Raw genomic sequence first — 16073 nt, forward strand, 5'->3', positions numbered from 1 at the left:
TAACTGTGTGACTTTAAGTAAGTTACCTAACTTCTATCCTAAGATAAGGATCATTTCCTCAAATGGGGATAATAATAGCATCTACCTCCTACAGTTTGTTGTTAGAATCAAATGAGATATTTGTAAAGCACCTGGCACGTTGACTGACACATAATAGGGATGATATAACCGCCAACTATTATTATTATCTAAGATCAGCCTTAGGCCAGGATCAGAACTCTGGGATCAGAGTGAAGGCTTAATTTGGGGTTGCAGAAGGGAGATAAGATGTAGGAGAAGCCAAATATACTCCTTAGCATATTGGATTTTTAGGGATCTGAATTCCAAAACCCAGCTCTGCCATCTATTAGCACTGGGATATGGGACACCTCCAGCTTTTTAACATTCTATATAGCTATAAGAGTAAACTGTTCTTTATCTATTATGGGAGCAGTTCAATGGCACAGTGAATTCCACCCTGACCTTGTAGTCAGGAAGACTGTTCTTGAGTTTAAATCTGACCTCAGACTTACACAGACTGTGTGACCCTTGGCAAGTCAACTTGATTCAGTTTCCTCATCTGTAAAATGAGGTGGAGAAAAAAATGGCAAACAACTCTTGTATCTTTGCCAAGAAAAACTCCAAATGGAGTCACAAAGGGTTGGATCAACTACACAAGAGATATGCACCTATATTCAAATAGAAAATTTTCTGAAGAGTGGCCATATAATGTGAGTCCTCCCTCAGTGCCTCAACTGATGTAATCATAGGTCAATATGCTAACAAGGTATTAAACAATGTTTGTTAATCAACTGACCAATACCCAAGAATCCCCTTTTGGTACTCAGACCTTTCTGTGATTATCTGGACTAGAAAATTAGACTGGAGGCCTTTAAGTAGCTAAACCTGGAGCTGATGGAAACAATCAAAGTATTCTGGGGTTGGAGAGTATGAGGCAGCCCAAGATCAGAACAATTACAGACTATGACCCCTGGAGTGGGGGTGGTAAGAAGGGGGAAGAATAGAATCTATCTCTCTCCCCCACTCCACTGGCCATGAATTCTAGTATCAGAGACAGCCAGGATCAGAACAACTGCAGACTATGACCCCTGGAGGGATGGTGGTAGGAGGCAGGGAAGAATAGAATTTATCTCTCTTCCCAACTCCACTGATCATGGATTATAGTATCAGAGCTATTACCCAGAGGAAGACACTATTTTCAGCTATTGGAGAGTTTGATGTAGAATTGAGGAAGCAAAGAAATAGATTTTCTACATAAATATGTCTTATGAAAATATAGAAAAGCATTTATTTATAACACAACACATGTACATACACATGTATGTATAGAGCATTATATGTGCATTGTGTGTTATATATATTTGCATTGTATACATATAAAATATAACACAAATATATGTGTATATTTTTATGTGTATATTTGTAATATGTATAATACAAGTATAGAATGGCAATCACTCAGGGGAAAAATAGCTTCCAAAAGCATGATTTCAGCAGTGGAGAAGAGAGCTAACTATGGATTCAAGAGAGGGCTAGCCCTAGACATGAACTGAGCTACAAAGAGGATCTGAATGAACATCCTGCCTAACTGAAATGAGCAAGGAAAGGAGCTTTTCTCCATTAGGAGAAAAACTATGCTCTGCTCTTATGAGTGGTTGGTTTCTCTAAGAATCTCTCAAGAAAAGAGCCCCACCAGCCATGTCTTCACTCTTTTTCTGTCCAATCCACTTCTGACTCTAAATTTTCTAGACCATGCTCCTGCAGGGTACCTTCTCCTCCTGTCCTCCCCTACTCCCAGTCAGCATCCTTTGATGTGTTGTCTTCTTCATTGAAATGAAAACACCTTGAGGGTAGGAATTGCCATTTTTTCTCATGATCTATGGTATGCTTACCATAGAACCTAGCATACAGTATGCACTTAATGACTGTTGACATGTGTTCCCTATATGTATGTGTATGTTCACTCAGTGGATTCTAAGTTTGTGCTCTCTCTTCCAACAGAGACTATATATACTTATAGAAGAATATATACTCAAGTTTAATGGGGGGAATGTTTTTTTAGCTTCTTTTCTTACTCTGCCATCTTATTAAATGTTTCTGCTTTAGAGCTATGTGTTTACTAAATAAATATTAACAAAAAGCAACAATTGTGGGGACAATTAAGCTTTAATTTTTGGAATATAATCCCACAGGATGCCCTTAGAACATGTGGGATCCCCCTCTGGGGATCCAATTCAGAAGTGCATTGAGGGGAGTAGGGCAAAAGGAATATTGATTTTAAAAAAAGCAGAAAATGGATTGATAAGTTGCCCATGACTTGAACTAAGTGGAATAAACAAAGTATTCAAATCCATGGAAAGGTATTTGTGAGACCTTCAGTTTCAGACACTTGTGTTTAGATAGTTTGGAATGCAGAAGAAAGAGAAAGTATTTGTTCTCACTTGGGGAAAGGGATTGCTCATCTCACTCACTTCCAGTCAAAATGACTATCCTGATGCATGGCCCTACAAAATTCTATTTATAGCAGACACATATTGCTATCTACAGATTGCTTATTCATCTAGGATAAGAGAAATAGGGACTCAAGCCTGGCTCTTCCAATGACTAGTTGCCACCAAAGGTCAATTGCTTAACACTTTTGAACCTCATTTCCCAAAGTATAAAATCAAGATAATGATATTTCCATTCCCTATCTAGAGTCACAGAGCTGGAGACCTCAGAGGTCATCTTATCTAACCCTCACCTGAAGCATGAATCTTTTAAGTGATGCCATTACCAACTGATCATTCTTTGAATATTTTCAGGGATGGTAGAGAAGAAGATGCCTGAATGGAATCCCTCTTGTACCCATTCACGAGGCTGACTCTTGCCTCTCAAGACAGGATTATCTTCTCTTTCAAGGGGACTTTCTTACCATATCACAGGGAGGTTTTTCCAGGGGCCTGTAGGTGGCTTGTCCAAGGTTCACCACAGCCAGGAGAAGCAAGATCCACAGGTTCATGGCTCTAGATAGGGGTAGGAAAGGAATCATCAAATTTTAGAGAATACAAATAATGATTTCTATTTACCAATCTTCCAATTGTTTGTGCTCAGAATGCCAATCACATCATAGACTCAGATTAAAGATTATCACAGCTAATAACAAAAACTTAGAACACAGAACTATAGCTGAGAAAGGGAGCTTAGATGATACACACACAATGAGACTTGGATTAGTCATCTTTGTAATCATCTAGTTCATGATACAGGAAAGGAAATTCAGTCGTGACAACTGGCAAGTGACCTGTTTTAAGAAGACAGAAAGCCAATACATTAGAATAGACTAAGATTTTCTGAAGTCAGAGACCCTTTCTTATTCACCTTAGTATTTCTCCCCAAACTGAGCCACAGGACATTGTATATAGTAGGTTCATAGAATTCTCAAGGAGAAGTTCTAGAATAGAGTGCCAGAGTAGAGAAAGATTCATCTTTTTAGGTTCAAATCTGGTCTCAGACATTTACTAGCTATATGACCCTGGACAAGTCACTTAACCCTGACTGCGTGAGTTTCTTCATCTGTAAAATGTGCCAGAGAAGAAAATGGCACATCACTCCAGTATCTTTGCCAAGAAAATCCCCCAATGGGTCCCAACTGAAAGCAATTGAACAACAACATAAAGTCCTAAAGGTCAGTTAGTCCAACCCTTTCATTTTAAAGATGAAACTGAGTCCCAGAGAATTTAAATGATTTTCTCAAGGCCACCTGAATATTAATGGCAAAGCCAGGATTCCCACCCAGGTTACCTGCTTCTTAAAAGTTTGGGGAAGGAAATCTGGAATAATAAATATAAATTTGTTAACATCTCATCTTGCATTCACCATTCCTCAAGCACTTATTAAGCAGCAACTATTATATGCTGGTCTCTGTATCCTGGGCTGTTCCAGAAAAGTAGTGAAAGTCATTGCCTCTGTTACTGAGGAGTCTTTACCACTCCTATACTCATGCCATACCCACGTGGCCTTTGGGAAGTTGTTTGATGTCTCTGGACCTCAGTTTACTCATATGTAAAATGGAGTAGGACTAATTGACCTTTAGAATTCTGTGAACCTACAAAGCCTTGCACTCAGTCCCTGAGTCCCTGGGGAGAGAGAGAAAAAATGTGACTAAGAAATGGTCTCTGAAGTCAAGAACTCATGGAACAGTTCCAAAGACAGAAAATGTATTGTGTAGAAGACAAAGTTTAGAATGTAGAGGGGAATACCAAAGAGGGGTCTGGAAAAAAGGAACAATCAGAATGGGGTGAGGTCAGTCAGGAAAGCCTTCCTGGAAGAAGTGAATTTCTCTAGGCTTGAGGAAAAATGATTAATCACCCACTTTCCCTTGTGCTTCCCTCCCCCAAATTCCTTCCTTCTCTGAATGTAACTGAATTTTGGAGGGGGTGAAAACGGGAAGCAGGACCAATGATTTCACTGGTGTGGGAAACTCCATTTGGTAATTCAGATAAGAGGCTTTATAAATATCATCTCATTTTATCCTTACAATAACCTGTAGATTCTAATATCTATATCTTGCAATTGAGGAAACTGAGGCAGAAGTTAAATGACTTACCCAGGTTCCTACAGTTAGTGGGTATCTGAGGTCATATTGAACTCAGGTCTTCCTGACTCCAGGTCCAGTGCTCTATCTACTCTAAACCACTAGCTGCCTAATATCTACAACACTTCTACAATTTATGGATTCAGAATTGCTTGAGACACTGAAAAATTAAAAGCTATAATACCATGTAACCCAAACAATGGGTCAATAATGGGATTTGAACCCTTTCTCCTTTAGGGTACCATTGTCTCTTACCTATAAATATATTATAAAAGATGACTCTCTAAAATACTAGCCAAATCCTAAGCAGTTCCTTTAGAAGCAGTTGTAAAGCTTTCATAAGACCATAGACCAGGAAAGACCAGTTGGCACAAGCCCTTCCTTTCTATAGTTGAAGAAATTAAGACTTAGTAAGATTTAGTCATTTACCCTGTCAAATCACTAGGAAATAGTACCACTTTAATATACTACAAGGGATGCTAGTGACCTAAAGGGTGAATGCAATGCCCTAAAGGATTCATAGGGACAGCTAGGTGACACAGAAGAAGAGCACTGATCTGGAATTAGGTAGACTCATCTTTGTGATTTCAAGTCTGGCCTCAGACACTTACTATCTATATGACCCCAACTTGAGCCTGTTTTCCTCAGTTTCCTTCTCTGTAAAATGAGTTGGAAAATGAAGGAGCCATCCATTCTAGTATCTCTGCCAAGAAAATCCCAAATGGGGTCACAAAGAGTCAGATGTGACTAAAATGACTGAAAAACAACACCAAAGGACCTGTGATATAATCAGGGAATACCTTCAATCTTGGAAGATAATATATTTCAAATAACCAAGCTTCCTGGACTAGTTAATATATGTTCCCTTCTAGGTCTGACATTCTATGCTCTAAGGTTATTCTCAACACTAACATTCTGTGTTTTAATGTCTTGTCCAGCTTTAGCATTCCCCTTCACAAATGAATGAAAAAGCATTTATTTGGTACTTATAATGTACAAAACATAGAGAAAAGTAAATAATTCCTGCTCTCAAGGAGCTCATATCCTAATTTGTTGTTGTTCAGTTGTGTTTGACTCTTCATTGACCCCATTTGTGGTTTTCTTGGCAAAGTGGTTTGTCATTTCCTTTTCCAACTCATTTTATAGATAAGAAAACTAAGGCAAACAGTATTAAGTGACTTGCCCAGGGTCACACAGCTACTAAGTGTCTGAGGTTAGTGCAGTGGATAACTGGGCTTGTAGTCAGAAGGACAGGAATTTGAATCCAGTCTCAGACACTTGACACTAGCTGTGTGACCTTGGACAAGTCACTTAACCATGGTTGCTTCGTGTCCAGGGTCATCTCTAGCTGTCTTGATTCATATGTTACTGGACTCATATGACTCTGGAGGAGAAAATGAGGCTGGTGACTTAGCACAACTCCTCACTCAATTCAATTCATGTGCTTGTCATGACATCACTTCCCTGATGTCATGGTCTTCTCTGAGAAGGAAGGAGAAACACCATCCCAGCACCTACCCTGTCCTACCTACTAATAGGAGTCAACACACAAAGTAAACTTCAGCTGCAAGTCAAATGTAAAGTGCCTATATGTTCGTAAAAGCAGATGGTGATGCATATTCTGTAACATCATTTTCCACTAACAAAATCATACCCATTTCTGTTGTAGACGTACTTGACAAGTCTGAGGACTTTGGGAGCAAGACCTCTCTTTTCTGGATTCTCTGGTCACTACAGCTATAGAAACAATTACCAGAAGACAATTCTTCTGGATTGGCTTCTTGGGATGATAGCAGTTAGGGATGAGCTAGGTATAGGGCCAGTAATCTGGAAGATGGATCACCTCCTGGGCTCTTAGTCTTATCTATCCTTCATGGTAATTGGTCAGCGGTTGGTTTTGGTGGTGTTAAGGAAGGTAGGCCTCCTCTCCACAGTGATCACTCCTTTCACTGATGACCATGGGACCTGGGCTGGTGGTCTGGAGGAAACTGATATTCCTAAGGTTCTTGAATTCATGGTCCTGGGTTATTTCCAGGTGTGTGGAGAAGTGGTGATCAAGGTGATGGAAGGAGTTTGACTTGCCCGGTACATGCCATCTCCTGCCTTTTCGCAGTGCCCCTGACTCATAGGTGCTTTGTCTTCCCCAATTCCTTCCAGATGTTCTTCAGTACCTCTCAGATTTGACTTTTTGTGGTTGATTGGATGAATTCAGAGCCCCAGAGTGATATAGAATGACCTCAGGCTAAATGTTTCCTGGAGCTTCCCAAAGTCATCTTCAAACCTCTGGCTAGAAGAATGGACTTTAAAGCCTCTAATATCCTCTCTCTTTTTCTAAAGGGCTTTAAGTGGGGACCCCTTGACATCATGTGGTTGAGTCCTGGAGCATCCACCTCGTGTAAGCCCCAAGAAGCTTTCTTTCCCCAAACTAGCTCCTTGAAACCCTTCCTGGCCCCGCCTCCCCCAACAGAATTCCTCCTCTCACTTCCTCTCTCTGGGGACCTATTATATAAAGGCTCCTTGGCCTTTGAAACTTGGGTTCTTCCCCATTGTTTGGGCAGCTCTCTGGCTGAATTTAGTCAGGAAGTCCCATTGTGAAGGCAGGAGCTGAGTGCCCTGGCACTTTCACAATGGGGCTGTTTGCTCAATTTGGGTCAACCTCAGGAAGACCCCTCTCCAGCTCCCAACCTATAGGCTTAGGGAAGATGGGAAGTTTGAGAAGGGGGGACAGGGTGGTATTAGACTGGATTTATTTTTGGCAGAGCTGGAAGAGACTTTGGAGCACAGAATGTCATTGAGTTAAAATTCAGATAACTTCAAGAGTCTTCAGATCATGTATTCTAACACCTGTCCAAATCGTCGATCAATTAAGTCTATCATCAAGTTTTATTAAGTGTTTACTATGACACTATGCTAAGGGTTGAAAACACTAAGAAAGTCAAAATAGCACCTAGCGTCGAAAGGTTTACATTCCAATGTATATGTATATATGAGGCAGCTAGATGCTTCAATGGATAAAACTCTGGGCCTGGAGTCAGAAATACCTGAGTTCAAATTTGACCTTACACATTTATTAATTAGATCACTTTACCTCTGTTTGCCTTAATCCACCAAGTATCTTTACCAAGAAAGTCCCATGAACAGTATTGTTATCTACAGGGACATGAAGAGTGGGACCCAACTGAACATCAACAGATGCCACATATAAATTTGTACATACAAGATGAATACAGAACAGATAAATGTTGACTTGGAAGGAAAAGTGCTAGTTACTAAGCGGAATGGGGAAAAGTCATCTGGAGGAAGTGATACTTGAGCTGTCTTAAAGGAAACCAAGGTTTCCACAGTCCAAGATTAGGAGGAAGGTCATGGGATACAACTGAGGCAAGTTGCAGAGATGGGTAGAATGATATCTCCAGTGAATGACCATCTGGTTTCTGCTTCAAGTTTTCCAGTGATGGGGAACTCTCACTTTTGCCCCCATTCCACCTCCCTGCCCCAACTGTTTTGGACAACTCTTATTGTTAGGTAGTTTTCCCCCTATGTTAAAGCAAACTCTGCCACTTCTTAACCTCATCCTGCTGATCCTAGTTATCTCTGCTCAAAACAGAACAAAACCAATCTCTTCCAAGACACCTTGAATTCAGTGAACACAGGGAGCATGTGTGTTGAGGTCATTCCAAAATCCTTTCAGGGATGTATGGTTTCCACATTGGGCAGCATCCTGGTCACTCCTCTCTGAACAGACTTCAGCTTAGAAATATCTCTCCTAAAATCTGATTCCAGAACTGACCATGATATTCCAAGTATAGTCTGACCAGAGCAGAGGACATAGGCCTAGAATAACCGCCTTCATTCTAAGACTAGCGTTCTATTTACCCAAAGCTTCAGTTGTCTTTTATTTGACAAGCAGGCTGGGTGGGGCTGTGGATGGAGCATCTGAGACTGGAATCAGGAAAACCTGAGTTCATAACTGGCCTCAGATACATATTAGATATGTGATCCTGGGCAAGTCATTTAACTTCTGTCTGCCTCAATTTTCTCATCTGTGAAAGAGAGATGATAATACACCTACCTCCCAAGGCTGTTGTGATAATTCAATGAGATAACATTTAAAAAGTGCTTGGCATAGTATGTGGTTCCTTCCTTATCACATAGTTGGCTAATAATAAGCTTGTGGTCCATTAAAACCCTCAATTTTTTTTCATATGAACTCTTTTCTAGCTCTGCCTCCCTGGTCAGGTAGTTGTTTGTTTGTTTATTTTAAAATTCAAGTGCAAGAATTTACATTTATCTCTATGAAATGTAAGAGCTTGGGGGAGGGCAGCTTAGAGACCATCCAGACCACTTTCACAAGTGAGGAAATAACAGCAGAGAGGTAAGATGATTTGGCCAAGGTCACAAAGCAAGTCCTGGTTAGCTCTGAGATCACAAATGCCAGGACCAGAAATTCAAGCCAAGAGGAAATGGGGTGAATAAAGGCAGGAAAATGGTGTAGGGTCATTGCTCTATCCACTGTGCCATCTAGATGCCCTGGGAATTAAATTTAGAGGACCAGAGTAAAATCAAGATGGAACTTCTCCTTAGGTTTCCCTGAATCAAGCATAGATTGATTGATTGAAGAATAAGGACTTTGGACAAGTCATCTGGACTGTCTAGGCTATAGAATAAACAGATTAGATTAAATCTTTGGTCACATCTAGTCTCTCCCAGTTTTGGCATTCTGAGTTTGAAAGCTGCTTCCAGGTTTGACATGCTATATCCTAAAGTCTTTTCCAATTAAGACATTCTATATATTGTGTCTATATTTGTTCTGTCTTTTTCAAACTCTAACATTCTGCTCTGTGTTCTATATTCTGTTTTCTAAGGTCCCTTTCAGCTTAAATTGTGTTTTAAGGTCTTAACTCTGACAATCTATGTTCTAAGGTTCCTTTTAGTTCTGACAATTTATGTTCTCTGATAGAACTTCCAAAGGTCTAGTTTCTGACATTTTGTGTTCTAAGATTTCTCCTAGATCTAAAAGTCTGTGTTCTGTGTTCTATGTCTCATGGTCCTTCCCAACTCTGACAGTTTAGGTTGTAAGGTTTCTTCTGGCTCTGACAGTCAGGGTTTCAAGGTCCCTTCAAAGAGTTAGTTATGCTTGTGTTCATATGCACAATTTCCTTGCTATGTGTGCAGGGGTGGAATGGTAAGGCAGGGATAAGGAAGAGGTGCAGCAGCAGCAGCAGTATGGAAGTGTTCCCACATAACTCTGAGTGGTATGTCCCAATGCTACCACCCTCCATCTCCAGATTTCCATGTGACTGTAAGAGAAAACAGTCTTTCCCCTTTCCTTATTTTTCCCATTGAAGGAAATGACAATGATGACAATGAACATAATTTCTTTCACTAACATAATAAGATTTTGACCTTTATGATGGGTTTTCCTGCATCATCTGAGCATCATGACAATTTAAAGAAGTGACTCGTGAACATGTTACTAGTTCCATTTTGCAGATGCAGATACCATGTTATTAGTTCCGTTTTGTAGATGAGGATGGGAAAATGATTTGCCTGATTGGAGCAAAATGTAGAAGTCTCTCAAATAGATGTCTGCATATCTATCCTTCATAGCTTGCCTATTCCGTCTTCTTTCTCAATTCCTTTCTAACATGGAATCATTGAGAACCCAACAGACTATATACATAAACAGAATGCAATTCACCCAAGAAACAATGGGAAAAAATTCCCCCTCTCTCAGAATATAAAAGTAGTAGCATTATATGAGTTAGGGTAATGGAGTGGACAGAGGAGATTGACTTGTAGTTAGGAAGGCTTAAGTTGTAACTCATCCTAAACACTAGCTATGCAACCATAAGCAGGTCACTTAACTAGTCCAGCTTCAATTCCTCATATATAAAGCAGGGATAATAAGAGATACAAATCCAGGCTACAATACAAAGACCTCAGTATTCACGAAGTAATTTTATGATTAGAGAGAAGAACACTTGAACAAAGTTAGATGGAAATGAGAAATAAATGAGAAGCTCTTTATAAATCATAAAGCGCTGGAAATGTAATCCATTATAATAATGATGGCTGGTATAAAGCAAAAAGCTAACAAAGGTAAGTAGAGTTCAGGTCCCAACATTGCCAGATGAATTTGAGCTAGTAAGTCTTTTCCTCTTCCTACGGTGTCAGTTTACTCATCTGTTGCAATGGGGCTCTAAAGAAAAAAAAGATACCAACACAAAACTGTTAACAGGAAGGAGAAAGAACAGAAGCACAAAGTTGTTATCGGCCTCTGCCTACTTGGGAAGTGGGACTAAAAGTAGTTTTACAAGGTCCTCACTGAATCCTAGGATTGAGATAGAAGAAGCCTTGTAGTAAGATAACTGAGCTAGTGAACAGTAAAGATTTGAACCCGTCTCCAGACTCCAAATTCCACTTTTTGCCCCACTGAAACTCCTCTAGTTATTCTGAGAATCTAGAAATGTTAGGCTGCAAGAACTGGGTAGCAATCAGTGGAAGGAACCCTGTAGTTGAATCAATTCTAAATGTTTAAACACACTTTGTGGGGACAAGGTGGTGGTGGTGGTGGTGGTGGTGGTGATAGTAGTAGTAGTAGTAGCAGCAGCAGCAGTAGTAGTAGTAGTAATAGTAGTAGTAGTAGCAATAGTAGTAGCAGCAGCAGCAGCAGCAGTAGTAGTAGTAGCAGCAGCAGCAACAGCAGTAGTAGTAGCAGCAGCAGTAGCAGCAGCAGCAGCAGCAGCAGCAGCAGCAGTAGTAGTAGTAGCAGTAGTAGTAGTAGCAGTAGTAAAAGGGGTAGTGGTGGTAATTGAGGTAAAGGTAGTAGTAAGAGTAATAGTAGTTAGCAATTATTTGGCATTTTAAAGTTTGCAAAGAGTTTACACAAGTTATTTCATTTGATCCTTACAATCACCCAGGGAAATGGGAGATATTAGTATTTCCAGTTTACAAATGAGAGAAGTAAGGCAGAAGCTAAAAGGATCACACAACTAAAAGTGTCTGAGGCAGAATTTGAACACAAGTCTTCCTTAATTCAGGTGCAGCCCCAATTGAACTATTTTCAACCTTAACTTCAGAGAATATCTGGAGTCATAAAATTGGCTCAAACTATATCTAATATGTACAAGATCCCAGGCTAGGCTTGTTCTTTGTTGACTGTTAAAAACAACAACCCACCAGACTATATATATAATTCCACAGAGCAAAGTAGAACTTTGCCTCCCAAGGCTCTCCATAAACAAGGTGTCTCACAAAGCCTAAGGTAAAAGCAGGCAAGAGTCTTTAAAAGAAATAAAAACAGTGAGGATTTTGTTCTAGATTCTAGAATTTCAGAATGCCAAACTTGTAGTCTTGGAAACTGGGAATGGCAGAATTCTAGATCAAGAGCTCTTATAAGACAAGGATCTTAGAATTTCAGATTCTCACAGGTAGAAAGGAAGGTACAGGTCACACCTAGTCCAAACATTCATCCTTGGTCTACAGTTTCCCCTACAAGTGATCATTTAGCCCCTACCAGAACAAAACCACCAGGGATCTGGAATAAATTCTAATTTTTAATTGTTCTTCCTTATATTGAACTGAAACTTTCCCTACGACTATAAAGTGTCTCTATCTTCCTCCTTCAGTGGGAAGTGGATAGAAACAAACTTTTTCTCTTCACTTTTTTTTTTTTTGGCTGGGGAGGGGGAAGGTGGAGCTTGTGATGCTGAGTACTATCCATCTGGGATAGCAGATGACAGTTAAAAATTACAATTCAATTTTTAATATTATAGTGTTTTAAATTTTAAAAGACAGTTTCCTCACAATGTCCATCCACTCCAGTCCATCCTCAACTCAACTCTTAAAAATGATCTTCTTGGGGTGGCTAGGTGGCGCAGTGGATAAAGCACCGGCCTTGGAGTCAGGAGTACCCAGGTTCAAATCCGATCTCAAACACTTAATAATTACCTAGCTGTGTGGCCTTGGGCAAGCCACTTAACCCCACTGCCTAGCAAAAAAAAAAAACCCTAAAAAAATGATCTTCTTAAAGGGCAGATCTGATCATTTTTCCCTCTTCCTTAACCCCCTCCCCTCTCCCCCCCAATAAACTGAAGTAGCTCCCTTTATTTAGTGTTCCCTTCATAATCCTCTCCCTTCCACACAAGCTCCCACCTTTCCAGTCCTCTGTCTTATACCTGCTCCTCTCCCCTGATACAATGACATAGGCTGCCTTCCTGGTCCTTGAATAAGACTTTCTATCTCTGGTGCTGGGTGTTTTCTCTGACTGTTTCCCCAGACCTAGGATGTCTCCCTCCTCATTTCTACTACCTGGCTTCCTTTAAGTCCCAGCTAAAATTCTAACTTCATATTGTTGAGTCATTTTGTAATTGTGTCTGACTCTTCATGACCCCATTTGGTGTTTTCTTGGCAAAGGTATTGGAATGGTTTGCCACTTTCTACTCCAGCTCATTTTACAGATGAGGAAACTGAGACAAGCAGGATTAAGTGATTTGGCCAGGGTCTGTACACAATTAGTGTCTGAAATAGTTTTTGAACTCAGATCTTTCTAACTTTCTAACTCCCTATCCAGCCCTCTATCTCCTGTACGTGGGGAAGGCTAACCCCTGGGAGAATTAGGAAGGGTCTTGGGTTGAACTCAGAGGGGTGGCTAGGTGGTGCAATGGATAGAACACTGGCCTTGAAGTCAGGAGTACCTGAGCTCAAATCTGGACTCAGACACTTAATAATTACCTAGCTGTGTGGCCTTGGGCAAGCCACTTAACCCCATTGCCTTGCAAAATCCTTTAAAAAAAAAAGAAACACATTTGAACTCAGGTCTTCTGGACTCAAGGACCTTGGAGTTCTATTCACTTTGCCACCTATCAACAGCAATCCTTTCCTGACTAATTGAAGTAACTTCCCTCTGCTGATTGGCTCCAAATTGTCCTGTATCTACCTTATTTGTATGTGATTATTTACACATTGTCTCCTCCCTTAAATTCCTCCAAGACAGGAACTTTTACCTTTCTTTGTACCCCAGTCCAAAGCACAAAGCCTGCTAAATAAATGCTTACTGACTGATGTAGTAAGGGCTTAATAAATATTTATTAACTCTCAAATATTACTTTCTCCACTTTACAGATGAGGAAACTGAGACCTGGGGAATTGAAATGATTCCTTGATGGTCACATAATAGGCATCAGAACCAGGCTTCATACTCAGGTACCCTGATTCCAAGTCTTATGTTCTATATGTTCTATTTATTGTAACCCCTCCACCTCCAATCTGGAAAAGAAGAATATTTTGTGCGTATAGAGATCATCCTACTGCATGGTGATGCAATGGGAAGTCAGGGAATCGGTTTTGGAGGGGCCCCCGAAAATGAAGCTTTCTTCCTCTAAGTCTCAGTTTCCTCATCTGTAAAATGGAGATCACAGCACTTGAAATACAGATCTCATAGGGATTCTGGTAAAGGAAGAACTTTGTTTAAAACCTTATATTGGGAGGATGGGGGGTATTCTTGTTACTCACTGCCCTAGGAACCATTGGCTATGGGTCTGAGAACAGTTCAGCTGTGTGGCCCCCAGCAAATCACTGTCCCTTTCTATTCTTTTTCTGAGTCTCTTCGCAGGTAAACTCCCAATTCCAGTAGAGGCATAACCTCCAGGTGCAAGTTAGAAGTTCTTCAAAATCCAAAACATTCTTTTGAAGTAGAGATAATTCTTTTTAAATGGACATAATCAATGGAGGCCTATCCTTATACTTATACCTCAGCTTTTCTCATTTTCCCTCAAAAGAGAAAATGGGCTAATACAATTCAATTAACAAGAAATAAATACCTCTAGGTCAAGTGTCAGACTAAGGAGGGTACAGGGAAGGGGTCAGGAAAGAGATGGAAGAAACCCTCCATGCCCTTCAGGAGTTTGCAGTTCATTGAGGGGTAAGCTAGACACACACACACACACACACACACACACACACACACACACACACACACACAAACACACACAAAACAGAAGACGGGAGAAAGAGAGAACAAGTCTATGAAGGTTGGGAAGAAGCAGATATATATGTTTGGGTCTGAGAAGGCTTCCTAGAGAGGATGGACTGAGTTCTAAGTCAAGTTAATCAGCTTTTATGGAACACTCCCAGTATGTTAGGCTCCATTCAAAGAGCTGGGACACAGAGAAAGGAAAAATAGACCCTGCCCTCTAGGAGTTTCTAATCTGATAGTAAAGTCACCATGTAAATAACTATTTATAAATACCAGATAGAACAGTAAAAAGAAGATGCTATCAAGGGGGAAGACAGAGGGACAGAGAATGATTTTGAACTGAATCTTGAAGGAAGCCAGGGAAATGAAGAAGGGCAAAGAGTGAGAGTCTGAATCAGAGGTTATAAAGGGGAAAGGGGAAATGTGTGAGCAAGGGTACAAAGATAGGAGTAGGGGGTCATCTGGCCAGGTCAGTTTATTTGTGGCTTAGGGCACAGGAGAGGAATAAGGAGTAATGAGGCTGAGGAGATTGGAATTTGAGGGTGGAGGACCAAGATTGTCAGCCTAAAGATGAGGAGTTCAGGTGTAGTAGGCAATGGGGAACCAAGGTGAAAGTGAGGGAGAGGAAGAAGAAAAAGTCCAAGACTTTTGGTCTTGAGCCTGGGAGAGGTGATGGATGCCCTTGTAAGAAGAAACAGGAAAATTGCAGACAGTCAAGTTTAGGGGCAGCTAGGTGGCGAAGTGGATAGAGCACCTGTTCTGGAGTCAGGAAGACCTGAGTTGAAATACGACCTTAGATACTTAATAATTACCGAGCTGTGTGACCTTGGGCAAGTCACTTGACCCCGCTGCCTAGGAAAAAAATCAATGATGATCAGATTTATGGGAAAAGATGGTAAGTTCACTTTGGAGGGTGTTGATTTTGAGGTGCTAATGGGACATCCAGGAAGAAATGTTCACAGACAGCTGGAGATTCTGTTCAGGGGAGTGGTAAGAGCTGAAGATATAGGAGACAGTGACTCTAGAGACTTGACTTGAGAGAAAGAATTGAAATATTGGGAAGGGGAGGTGGGATGTCCCAGATGAGGTTGGGGACGAGAATATGGAAAGAGATTACTCAGAACAGTCTTTGGGGGACTAAGTAAAAGGAAATAAATTCTTTCTGAGGTTCAGACCAGCATAAGAAAACTGGGCCACTGATCCGTCTTCCAACTTGGGGGGGGGGGACTGCCTTGGGAAGGACTTGAAGATGAACTCATCTCATGGTCTTGTCTGCTTGGCCAAATCACTTTCCCTCTCTGGGCCTCAGATTCCCCATCTGTAGAATGAGGGAGCTGAACCAAATGCCCTTTTATGTTTTATTCAACTCTATCAGTCTCTGTTTTAAGGGCGTCTGAGCCTTCCCTTCCAGTTCACGGATGTCACACATCCCGCTTCCAGCCCACCTCCATTCACCTGCTCCAGGGTCACGTGCCTCAGCCCTCTAGACCAGCTCCCCTACCATGAGATCTGGTTGTC

At 40.8% G+C, this 16073-nt stretch overlaps 1 protein-coding gene across 6 annotated transcripts in view; it reads right to left on the minus strand.

Annotated features, from left to right (window-relative positions):
* Positions 1–16073, minus strand: part of LRRC32 (leucine rich repeat containing 32) — a 49528-nt gene that overhangs the window by 17564 nt on the left and 15891 nt on the right. For 5 of the 6 annotated variants that reach the window (XM_074216933.1, XM_074216932.1, XM_074216931.1 and 2 more), the window contains one exon: positions 2915–3005. In XM_074216933.1, coding sequence (XP_074073034.1) covers positions 2915–3001 — 87 coding nt within the window. In that variant the 5' untranslated portion in view covers positions 3002–3005. Of the gene's footprint in view, positions 1–2914; positions 16069–16073 lie in introns of those variants that run through there. The other variant, XM_074216928.1, reaches the window with a different exon arrangement.

This window comes from Macrotis lagotis, chromosome 1, assembly GCF_037893015.1.
Source record: "Macrotis lagotis isolate mMagLag1 chromosome 1, bilby.v1.9.chrom.fasta, whole genome shotgun sequence".
Classification (NCBI taxonomy): Eukaryota; Metazoa; Chordata; class Mammalia; order Peramelemorphia; family Peramelidae; genus Macrotis; species Macrotis lagotis.